Source organism: Solea solea, chromosome 18 (genome assembly GCF_958295425.1).
Source record: "Solea solea chromosome 18, fSolSol10.1, whole genome shotgun sequence".
In the NCBI taxonomy this organism is placed as follows: Eukaryota; Metazoa; Chordata; class Actinopteri; order Pleuronectiformes; family Soleidae; genus Solea; species Solea solea.
In genome coordinates, this window is record NC_081151.1 from 4,120,618 (window position 1) to 4,133,166 (window position 12,549).

A 12,549-nucleotide genomic window follows, 5' to 3' on the forward strand; every position below is an offset into this window, starting at 1 on the left:
TTTTGATGTCTTCGTTGTCGTTCAAAACACTGAATCGACTCTCCATAGCTCTCGGCATTTCTTCATGTCTCACATCGGACCAAAACGCCAGATAAATAGGATTATTTCATGTCTGACACCTTTCTATAGAATACTGGAATGTTAATGCATGGACATGCATCCGAACAAGCGCCAGTAAACGAGTCGAAGCCGTGCCAATGATTAAAAAACACCGCTGTGAGGAGTCTCTTCACGGACAGTGAACGAGCGCTGCACAAACACAGTGCTGTCCTCTGCTGGTGCTGCGCGGTATTAACACCCACATCATCCACGAGAGCAACAATCAGGGTTTGTTTTGTGTAAATATCACTCCTGTATAAAGTGCCTAAAAGGGATGCTTGAGTAAAAGGGCAAGAAAATGACTTTGGTAGAAGTAGAAGTTGAACATTTTTATAATATTACTAAAGTAAAAGTCTATAAAAGTATGTGACATTTACTGTACTTAAGTGTCAAGGGTAATTGTCCTGATATAACATGTACTTACGTCTTAGAAGTAAAATTCAAAGAGGGTTGTGGGTTCAATTCCTGTCTCTATGTGTCCTTGAGCAAGACACTTAACCCCATGTTGTGAATGGCAAAAATGTAGTGTAAATACAGACCATTACCAACTCTCCCAAATAACGAAGTATTTGTACTTCATTACATTACAACACTGGGGAAGTAATTCAATAACAATATACTGTACATCACAATTTTCTTCAGCATTAATTACTATTATAGCCCACAATGCACAAACATCACTTCTTGTTTCATTACTTTTTGCTCTTATTTCTTTAAACAAAAACACTATATGCCTACAGCATCACGCGGCGCTTATAAAAGATTTGATTGGCCTACGGAGTTGACTCAATTTGCCCCGCCCCCCTGTCGTAACGCCCCCACTCGTGAGGCAACTGTCTCTACGTCTGACGCTATTCTCGAAAGCTACCGCGCCGATTTTCAGAGGAAGTATTCGGGTTTGTGGATTGAACCTGCGTCATAAACGTTTCCCCCCGACGCTCGTTGAACAAAGTTAAGTTTGGGAAGTGCTGACTGCGAGCGTCTTCTTGTCAGAAAGAGTCACCAGCAGCAGCATCACGTAGCGCCGCAGCTCCCAGTGCTCCTAAGATGTCCGCTCAAATCATAAGTGGGAAAGAAGTTTCAGCGTAAGTACCCGCGTTTACTCTGCAGTATTATTAACACACCGACTGTCAAATAAACGTACAGTAAGTGACGTGTTTGTACGTCGGCTAACCCTGGCAGCTAACTAGCCACCTGAGAGTTACTGTAACTTTACACATTATGGTTAAATCACGTGCGTTTCCTTAATTGAATGCACATGGAACACGCAGCAGTTTTCTGCACGTTTAAAATAATGCTGTTGCAGCAGAAATATTTCATAACTCGGTCACACATGCTGCTGGTGGCCACGTGAATGAAGTGTGCCAAAGTTGTTTTTTGTAGAAAAGCACCTGATAAATCTGCTGCTGCTTCTTTCTCTGACACTGATGACTGTGTTTGACCCTGATTGTGCTTTTCAAAACTGTAATTCGACGCTAATTCATAACAAAACATTTTTACAAGTGAAGCAATCAATAGTTGCAAATCCTTCCTTGTTATGTAAGAAGCTGTGGTGGTGTGGTGTGATCTTTGCCCTGTTGATTTAATGACCTCTGCTGCTCCCAAACACACCATTTTATATCATAAAACGTGTGTCCTTATAGTCTAATACATTTGAATGAACTATATATAATAATTCTCATGAGTAGGGCTTGAAAACAATCTGCACGAATATATATGTCATAATATAATTGTGTTCAATATCGAGGTTGACTCATGGGTTTTTCCTCAAAATAACAGCTTAATAAACACAAATGATGCACAAAATTGCTTAACTTTTATTAAATAATTGTCCATTGCTGATTAGCAATCAGATACTGATTAACTGGCTATATTGACTAGTCAAGTCGACCTTTACCTAAGCATCAATAGGGTTGGGGAATAATCAATTTCATTCATCTTCTACCGCTTTATCCTCAGCAGGCTGGTGCCAGGCTGACATAGTGTGAAAGCGAGGTACAGCCTGGGCAGGTCTCCAGTCCATCACAGGGACACATATAGAGACAAAAAACCATTCACTCTCACACCTACGGTCAATTCAGATTGTCCAATTTGCCCTAATCCCCATATCTGCATGTTTTTGGACTGTGGGAGGACACTGGTAGAACCTGGAGAAATCCCATGCGCATACACAGGGAGAACATGCAAACTCCACACAGAAAGACCAGAAATAATGAAATAACAATATATATATCATGGTATAATTTTCTTCAGTAACAATATAGCAAATGTTCTATATACATGACGCATGAATATGCTTTGAATATTGAAGCTCAGATGTGTCAAATGTTTTCGTCTTGCACCGGGAGTTAATTTGGCAGTTCTAAATACGTATATCTGACCAAAAGAAAAAGAAAAGCCCAAAAGTGCACGACTTTTCATTTAGATGCATGTGCTTGTCACAAGACATGACGACCTGCACCCTGTTAACTCCCCCTCACAGTGCTCATTAGTTAGATTTCTTTTTTGCAACAATTGCCTGCACAGCCTCTGCACAGATCTGCCGTCTCCTCTCTTCACTTGGACAAAAGATGACTGACCAATGCTTTTTTTTTTTGCTGGATAAGTGGTCTCTACAGACGGAGGCTAATTCTTTGTTTCTGCTAAAAGCCCTCATCTAAAAGAGCCGGTTTACAGAGGGGAAATTATGAGAGAACAAATACAGTATTGTCTGAATACAGGAATATGGCTCTGGTTGATGAGTGACCATGCTTTTATTATCTGTCATTGTGAAAAAAGATTTTTATCATGATACAAAAATGAATGAAAGGTTTCTTTGTTCTTGTAGGTGAGAAAATAAAAAAGCAACACTATTTAAAATGCATTTTATTTTATATATATATATGTGTGTGTGTGTATATATATATATATATATATATATATATATATACTAAAAGCTTTCACTCAAAACTAAGTCCAGAGTTGTGTCATGCATCCGTAATTAATACCATTGTGTCAATCATCCTCTCTGTCAATGAAGTGCATGTGATGCACACACGCTCACGCTGTTTCAATCTAAATCTGATTAAAGTTTTAAACACTATAATCAGCCTACATGATGTTGCGCTACCCTGTTCTGTTGCGTGGACCTGACAAATCAGCTTAGTTATATGGTCAATTGTGTTCATAGTCGTGTTATCAGCATTTACTTAGTGGGATTTAAAAGAGATTCACCTTGACAGTTCATTTAGTGGTGTGCAGAACTTAAAAATTAACTTCTATCACTGCTGATTTGCGTTGCCGCTGATTGATTCAACTGACTTTGTCTGAGTGAACAGAGAAGTCACGACTGACACAAAGCGTAAGGTTGTTTGTTTCCCAGACTACAGGAACATGACGTGATTAAAGATCAGGCAAAGACAAAGGCCAAGTCTCTTTTAAGTGTCTCTCTGATGTCCTTGTCTTGCACGTGCCACGACATGCAGCTGGGGACTGTTTACCAGATTTAGAGTGACATAAACCAATGGCAGATATCTGATTTCCAAATATGTAAGGGGAATGTATGACCTGTGTGGCTTTAGTACCTCATGGTCCTGGAACCTTTCCATTTCAATCCACTTTATAAAGCACATTTAAAGACGGCATTGTTGAGCAAAGTGCTGTACAGTAATAAAACAAACAGAGCACAACACACACCAAACTTTCCTTTAATAATTCAGCCTACACAGCGTTTAAAAAAATGATGTTCTTTGTGTGCTCTCAGGCAGGTGAGGGAGCGTCTGAAGAAGGATGTGGAGCAGATGAAGCTTCAGGACCCCAACTTCTCTCCAGGTTTAGTGGTTTTACAGGTAAGTGTAAGGTGAACATGACTCCCGTTTAAATAGGGTTGGGCCACAATTGGACAAATTTAAAAAGTTTGTCACAGTTTGTATTGGATATCAATAATTATTGCGATAAATGTTTTTGTATTGCGATACGTAGTTATGAGACAATTCCCTAAATTCCTGATCAAAAAATTATAAAATAAGAATCATGAGGTCCTGAAATATAAATCACCAGGACTGTATGTTGGTGACAGTATTTTCAAGTCACTTGTGAAATATTAATATATTTTCCCATAATAAGGAAAAAAGCTTCAAACCGATTAATTGATGATCAAAATAGTTGGAGGTTAATTTAGTAATCGATTCCTCAAGTAATTGTTTCAGCTGTATTATTCAGATAAAGAAAATGTGCCACAACCAAGTTTTTTTTATTACTATGGCTGGAATAAAACATAATTGCCATTCCCTACCAAAAGGGTATTTGAAAAAAAATATATGGTTGTTATATAAGGCTTTAGATTATTGTCGTGTACTACAGCATACAGCAGTGTAAAGGCCTGAGGTTTACTATCAACAGGCAGCTCAAGTGATGCCATATGTCTTTGCAGGTTGGAGACCGCGATGATTCAAATCTGTACATCAGCATGAAGTTGAAGGCAGCAACAGAGGTAAATCAAGAGATTTACATGCAATATTTCCATGATCCTTTTTTACAATGTAGCAGTAAAGTCGTACTTATGTCTTTTTAACGTTGCTTCGTTTTCATGCAGATTGGAATAAAGGCCACACATACGAGACTTCCAAAGACGGCCACCGAGGAGGAGGTGAGGTCACAGTTTAATAAGCATTTCCTGATTTTTAACTCTGGAAATGCTGGATTATTATATAAATGTTGGATTATATCACACATATTAGAGTGTAAAAGCATCGTTCTCTGTGTAGGTTCTTCACAAAATCACAGAAGTGAACGAGAACTCGTCCGTCCACGGCCTCATCGTGCAGCTGCCTTTAGACTCGATCCACAAAATCAACACAGAGAAGGTCACCAATGCCGTGGCCCCAGAGAAGGACGTAGATGGGTAAGAGCATCAAAGAAACACCAGAGTTCTCCTGAAGAATTATTTGCTCCTCTTCAAGTTAGTCTGTTTTTCTTGCTCCCCGTGTCTGACTTTATGAAGAGGATCTCACCTGGTTTGGCCCCTTTGAAATCTGTAGACAGATTGTTGATTCCTGATCTTAAATGTTTTCTTTTTTTTCTGCATGTGCAGCGTTACAACACAAAGACATGACACAGAAAGTCAAACAACAGGACTACATACCCATACACAACTCAGTGATACGTGAACACATTATATAGCATCTTGATCGTACATCATCTGTCCAGAAATAGAGGTGGTTAAGATATGTGGAGTTTACAAAAATATGTAATCAGGGTGTCCGCATGTCTAACCCATATGATCTTTGTTCATTTGCAGGCTCACCAGCATAAATGCAGGGAAACTGTCTCGTGGGGACTTGGGTGAATGCTTCATTCCCTGCACGCCTAACGGCTGCATGGAGCTAATCAAACAAACTGGTAAACACCGTAATATTGAACTTGTTAAGGAGTGCAACAAAGCACTTTTGTTCTGAATGAATAGAGGAATTGACTTTGTTCCTACAGGTGTGTCTGTGGCAGGGAAGAGAGCCGTGGTCCTCGGCCGCAGTAAGATCGTGGGCGCGCCGATGCATGACCTGCTGCTGTGGAACCATGCCACGGTCACCACCTGCCACTCCAAAACTGCTGATCTTGCTGGAGAGGTACAGCATGACCTGTTAATTGTGTCTCACAGTAGTGCAAGCAAAAGCATCCTTTAAGACCCTTCAACACAAAAAAGGACACAATTCTACCACTTTATCCTCCACGATGTTCAGGTGGGACAAGCAGACATCCTAGTTGTCGGCATCGGCAAAGCACAGATGGTAAAAGGAGACTGGATCAAGAAGGGAGCGGTGGTCATCGACTGTGGCATCAACCACATTCCAGGTTTGACTATTTCTGAGTTTTCTTTAAGGGGAGGAACCAGTGGACAGTTGTGACAGTTTGTGTGGTATTTGTTTGTTAAGTTTCTCTCTGTGTCTTTCAGATGAGACTAAATCCAGTGGGAAGCGGGTAGTGGGTGATGTGGACTACGCCGCCGCTAAGGAGCAGGCCGGCTTCATCACTCCAGTGCCGGGCGGCGTTGGACCCATGACTGTGGCCATGCTGATGGCGGTAAGCTCTATTCAGAGAGTCAAACTCTGTGTAGCCACTGATAAAATGTCCCTGACCTCAATCAGATTTTCAATTGTTTGTGTGTGTGTGTGTGTGTGTGTAGAACACAGTGCTGAGTGCAAAGCGCTTCCTGGAGGGACATCAACCAGGGAAGTGGAACATTTCTTTCACCAAACTCAACCTGCTGAAACCTGTGCCGAGGTTTGTCCCTTCAGCGCCGTGTCCTCTTTGTCGTGACCTCACAGTTTTTGCTGATTTTTGTGCGTTGTCGTTTTTAACCCTCACACACACAGTGACATCGTGATCTCTCGCTCCTGCGTGCCCAAGCCCATTGACCATCTGGCAAAGGAGGTGGGCCTGCTCTCTGATGAGGTGGAACTCTATGGAAAGACGAAGGCAAAGGTCCAGCTGAACATCTTCAAACGCCTGCAGGCTCAGCCAGATGGCAAATATGTAGTGGTCACTGGGTATGCTGTCTCCGTCTCTGTGTACTTTGCTGTAATGTTTGTTTTCCTTGGACCATCGTACTGTTGTAATAACCAGTTAATGGTCATTTAAATATGCTCACAGCTGATAAACTGTGTCCCTCTGCAGCATTACACCCACTCCTCTTGGTGAGGGAAAGAGCACCACCACCATCGGACTGGTTCAGGCCCTGGGAGCCCACATGAACATGAATGTGTTCGCATGTGTCCGACAGCCTTCTCAGGGACCAACCTTTGGCATCAAAGGTGAGCTACGGAGTAAAGCACGCTCAGTGAGAGGATGCGCACAAACAAGCCGTACTTTAAATTTCTTTATGGATTCATGTAGCTGTCATTTTGGCCTTCTCTCTATAGGTGGTGCTGCAGGCGGTGGATATTCTCAAGTCATTCCAATGGAAGAGGTACCACAGTGTTGTTTAGCGTCAGAAACTGCATTGATTTGTACTGCATAGAAGTACAAAAGAATAAAGTCGTACATTTGTTCATTGTAGTTCAACCTTCATCTCACCGGTGACATTCACGCCATCACGGCCGCCAACAACTTGGTTGCTGCCGCCATCGACGCTCGCATGTTCCACGAGTCCACGCAGTCTGACAAGGTGGGTTTAACTGTTCATTTCAGTTTATTTATGTTTTACAAATTAAAGCTGAAACTATGTCATATTTGTATGCCTTCATATGAAAGTAGGCTCTTTAAAGGAATACTGTCAGACCTGACTGAGGGAGCATTTGTGTGTATACAGCAGCAGTGCAGGGGAGGATGAGGAAAATTTGCATTTATTCAGTCTAACTGTGAAACGACTGGGTTTTTTTTTTCAAGCAGTTAAATTGACTTCATGAAACGTTTGAGACAATTGTTTTATTGTAATAGACATTTGTTAATATTTTAAAGTGGTGCACTACAACTTTAATGCATGGATTGTAACTGTTGTCCTTCCCTCTGTAGGCACTGTACAACCGCTTGGTCCCGCTCAGTGGAGGAGAGAGGAAGTTCTCCCCCATCCAGATCAACAGACTGAAGGTAAGTGATCACAGTTTGATTTAAAACATGCACCAGTGCGTTAACGAAACCCACAGTCTGTGCTAAAGGTTGCCTTGTCACCGTGTAGAAACTGGGCATAGAGAAGACCGATCCTTCCACTCTCACTGAGGAAGAGATCACCCGCTTTGCTCGTCTGGACATTGAGCCAAGCGCCGTCACCTGGCACAGAGGTATGAAAGAAGAAAGGCATTTTTAATCGTGGTTTATACGTTTATAAATGTGAAATTGTGAGCGTCACTCGATCCATTTAAGCAATGTAGCTTTAGTCTTTATAACTTAGATCTTAAATATCCCTGTGGTGTTTGTTTGTCCTTTCAGTGTTGGATACTAATGATAGATTCCTGAGAAAGATCACTATCGGCCAGTCGCCTACTGAAAAAGGATACACAAGAGAGGTAATAGTTTATCCATCAAGCTTCACTAAGTGCTATATTAGACATTTATTAACTTTGGTGCCCCCCAGTGGTAAAAAAAATAAATAAATAATTGAATTACAGGTTGAAGCTATGATCACATATTAAAGTGACTGTGAAGTCTAAATGTACATTATGTACATTAACAAAAATACCATGTTTTGGACGAGGAGTCACATGTCTGTCTGTCCTCCAGGCCCAATTCAGCATCACGGTGGCTAGTGAAATCATGGCGGTGCTGGCGCTCACCAGCAGCATGGAGGACATGCGTCAGCGTTTAGCCAAAATGGTCGTGGCCACCAGCCGCGGTGGACAGCCAATCACCACAGAGGATCTGGTCAGTCCTACTGTTGTCTGTCTTCTACATCATCTATACAAGAACTGGTGAAACGAAGGCTCTTATAATGTAATTATTTTACTTTACAGGGTGTGAGTGGTGCCCTAACTGTGCTCATGAAAGATGCGATAAAGCCAAACCTGATGCAGACGTTGGAGGTGGGTGATACTCAGCATATACACACTTCCCAAAGGCTTCTACAGTGGCTCTGTTTTTCTATTTTCTTTTTTTGCCAAAACCTTTTGTGATCCTAACCGATGCATTTTGTGTGATGTGTGCCCACAGGGTACTCCTGTGTTTGTCCATGCCGGCCCCTTTGCCAACATTGCCCATGGCAACTCCTCCATCTTGGCTGATAAAATAGCTTTGAAGTTGGTTGGACCCGAGGGGTTTGTAGGTAAGTGGACTTTAGAAAGTTCTCTGGGTTAATATTAACATTTGTTTCTACCTGATTCTGATCCACAACCTCGTACTGTATGAAGAGAAGATACAACCTGCCGGTAACTTCTCCTCACAGTGACCGAGGCTGGTTTTGGCGCTGACATCGGCATGGAGAAGTTTTTTAACATCAAGTGCCGCTACTCGGGCCTGAGGCCACATGTGGTGGTGTTGGTGGCGACTGTCCGAGCCCTGAAGATGCACGGCGGAGGACCAACTGTGAGTTTTCTGCAGCATTTTAATAACGAGATGAATGTACCCGACGACCTTTTTTATAAATGCAACTATTCCTGAAAAACGGCCATAAGTGACTCATATTGTCAGTTATTCATTTATTTTTTTGATTCTTGTTCAGGTTACTGCTGGAATGCCACTGCAAAAGGAATATGTGGAGGAGGTAATGCAAAACATGCTTTCATTTAAATAATAATATTCTGTTGGATCATGGATTTGTATGCCAATGTGTCCAGTGGGGTCACAAATTAAATTAAGTGTCCATTTAATATTGGACACATAAACAATGTGTCTACATGTCTGTCAGGTAAAACAATTGACAGAAAAATACATTTTGAGGAATTGTACATAAAATAGTGTGTGTGTGCAGAACCTTGAGCTCCTGGAGAAGGGCTGCAGCAACATGAAGAAGCAGATCGAGAATGCACAGCACTTTGGTGTTCCTGTGGTGGTAGCAGTCAACGGTTTCAAGTAAGTAGTAATGCATGATGGAATGAATATACAACCACCAAGTTTACTTACAGCTGTGCAGTGTTCAATATTTTTATCTCGGTCTAGGATCTTTACTCTATCCTGTAAATAATGACATTAAAACGCCACTGTCAACTATCAGCAGCTTCAGTCACACTCGCTTTACTGTTTCTCATCAGTGGTGCAGCGTTAATCGGCTCCATCTTTCCGCCATATGGTAAAAGCTGGTGAACAACACTTAAGGAGCATTTAATAACTACAACAACAGCCAGATATTTTCCTCAAGTGGGATTAGAGATCAAAACTTTGTAAATCTCCAGTTATTCCTATATCTTAAATAATACCTGTGCTAGAGGCACAATAAAGAGATTAGGTAATAATCTATTGTGTTATTGTTTGTCTCTTATGGCTTTTGTTGTGCTGACCTGTCCTGCAGGACGGACACAGAGGCTGAGCTGGACTTGGTCTGCAGCGTGGCTAAAACTGCCGGAGCGTTCGATGCCGTGCGATGCTCCCACTGGGCTGAGGGTGGAGCCGGGGCAGTGGCCCTCGGTCAGGCCGTCCAGAGAGCCTCTGCAGCCCCCAGCAACTTTAAGTTCCTCTATGATTTGGAGGTATAGACTCTTACAAATGTGAAATGTGTTTTTATTGTTATTATTTTGAAAGGACAATCATTGTGTATATATAAAAAAAATCGTCTGCGGACTGTTTTGATGACCATGTCTACTTCTCCCAATTTCATCTTTAGTTACCTATTGCTGATAAGATTAGAATAATAGCCCAGAAGATCTATGGCGCAGATGACATCGAGCTCCTGCCAGATGCCCAACATAAGGTGGAGCTCTACACCAAACAGGTCAGCAGCCTTCATTTCTTTCTTTCAGTGGCTTCGTGCAGCTTGTTTTGTTAGCTACTTACTTACTTAGTTAGCTTACTCAGTCCTCATGAATGGAAAATACTTTATTATCTTTGATCTTTGTCTCTTCATCTTCCCTCAGGGGTTCGGTAATCTGCCGATCTGCATGGCCAAGACGCATCTATCACTCTCTCACGAGGCCGACAAGAAGGGCGTGCCCACAGGTTTCATCCTGCCAATCAGAGACATCCGAGCAAGTGTGGGAGCCGGCTTCCTGTTTCCACTCGTCGGCACGGTACGCCGTCTTTCACATTGAGTACCAGGCCAGCTCAGCTGTACAGGTTTTTAACTAGGAGACCATTTGGGTGTGGGTGTTTACTACTCTGCACCATCACACCACACATTAACCTACATAACCAGGTTTCTGACATTCCTGCTCCTTAAAGGAAATGATGCCAGCCACGCAACTGAAATGTCATCACACAGCGTTGCATGGCTTGCTTTTCTGCAAACAGACTGAAAACTGTGTTGTGATCCTTAACTGTTGGGTGTATAAAGATTTCACTGTCATTAACACGGTGACTCTGCCTGTGTTATATTTTTAGATGCCTACAATCCCTGGTCTCCCCACCAGACCTTGTTTCTATGACATTGACCTGGATCCCGAGACTGAGCAGGTCAACGGGCTCTTCTAATGACCGTATGATGGTAAGGAGGCTGGTTTAAAAAAAGAAAGATTCATGCATAAATCTCTTATCAGATGTCTGGCGTCACTAACCATGGTATGTTTCTGTTTGCTTTTTTTTCCCCTCCGTAAATAGAAATGACCCTCGACCCCTAAATGAGCCTTAATGAAATGTGATGGACTACTAAATGGAGGTGCCTCCAGCTCATCTGTTGCTTCTTTCTTTCTTTCTTTCAGGTCCTGACAACTCTTAATACTTGATTTGCCTTCCCCAGCGAGATGCTGATTTCTAAATCAAGATACTTGCCAAAAAACACGTCACCATACGCAGTATTTTATCATTTTTATTTTGAAATTTTGACCAACATTATGACTAATGCCTGTCCACTGTCCTGTTTTGCCTCAAAGTGAATATTTCTGGTACTGTCTAACATTGCTGCAAGAAATGAAAATAAATGTCACAAATCATTGATTTCCATTTTTGTTTGTTTTCTTTATTAGAAAACACCAAAATAAGGCCACATAGCTGCAGATCTTTTAGTTTTGCTGCCACACCTGGTGGTTGCCAGTAGTTGTGTTTTCAGGTCAGTGCCCTATATTTAATGGACACCCTAAATTTTTATGAGCAAAACCCCATTTTATTCCGATCAGACAAGATGGGTTTTGTTTTCTGAGCTGCAGTCCTGTATAAAATCTTACCTACCTCCTTTTGGTGCCAGGTGGGACTATCACAAAGACATCATCTCACTTGTAACCACAGACGGGCACAAACCTGAATCCGTTTTACACAAAAAAAGGGGGGAAAACTACTTGTATTTGATTTGGTGAAACGTGGCTAAGCTGTCTCTCGCAGGTCTTTACACTGGTGAATTATGATAAAGATAAACGCAGAGTTGATCTTAAATGTAGTACAGATGTTATTTTAGTTTGACACAAAAGTGCAAAGTCACATCAAAAATCCTAAAAATACGACTGAAGCACTTCAGTTTTGGGATCTATGGTAAGACGTTAAGTCACATGCATGTCTAGGTCACTTTCATTCATTTCAGGGCGTTACACACAATATTAAAGGTTTTAAAATGCATTAGTCACAAAGTCAGACTTGATTACACCACCATTTTAGATAGAGTTTAGATAATTACTTGTCAATTAATTAAAATATGGTTAAAACCGGAATTGATTAGGCCTAAAAAAGTACATTTTGGTTTTAAATTTCTTTATTTAAAAATACAATGATTTTGTATGTGGAGTTCAACCTGAGCTAAAACCGATAAAAGTATTTGGTGCCATCTAGTGGACATATTTTGGAACTGCAGCCTCCTCTGTTTGCCAAGTTGATGACGCTTCAGTGGAGATTGATTTGTGGAGGTAAGTTAATCAGTCAATTAGTGCAATTTGTGGCCTCTACACTTGTTTTAAATAACGTTTTAAA

The 12,549-nt window shown here is 41.5% G+C and overlaps 1 protein-coding gene across 2 annotated transcripts; it reads left to right on the top strand.

Annotated features, from left to right (window-relative positions):
* The first annotated feature begins 918 nt into the window (after positions 1-918).
* Positions 919-11,589, top strand: mthfd1b (methylenetetrahydrofolate dehydrogenase (NADP+ dependent) 1b). 2 transcript variants are annotated; one of them, XM_058615983.1, is made up of 28 exons: positions 919-1,184; positions 3,842-3,926; positions 4,511-4,570; positions 4,673-4,726; positions 4,845-4,981; positions 5,378-5,478; positions 5,566-5,702; positions 5,817-5,928; positions 6,029-6,156; positions 6,260-6,357; positions 6,450-6,623; positions 6,751-6,887; positions 6,996-7,042; positions 7,133-7,240; positions 7,588-7,662; positions 7,751-7,853; positions 8,002-8,078; positions 8,293-8,433; positions 8,523-8,591; positions 8,719-8,830; positions 8,951-9,090; positions 9,227-9,268; positions 9,476-9,576; positions 10,013-10,190; positions 10,325-10,432; positions 10,575-10,727; positions 11,038-11,140; positions 11,254-11,589. In XM_058615983.1, the coding sequence occupies exons 1-27, from the start codon at positions 1,147-1,149 to the stop codon at positions 11,125-11,127; spliced, it is 2,805 nt and encodes a 934-aa protein (XP_058471966.1). In that variant the 5' UTR covers positions 919-1,146; the 3' UTR covers positions 11,128-11,140; positions 11,254-11,589. The 2 variants fall into 2 exon arrangements, with proteins under 2 accessions (XP_058471966.1, XP_058471967.1); XM_058615984.1 differs by having other exon boundaries at positions 11,355-11,589.
* Positions 11,590-12,549: the final 960 nt, after the last annotated feature.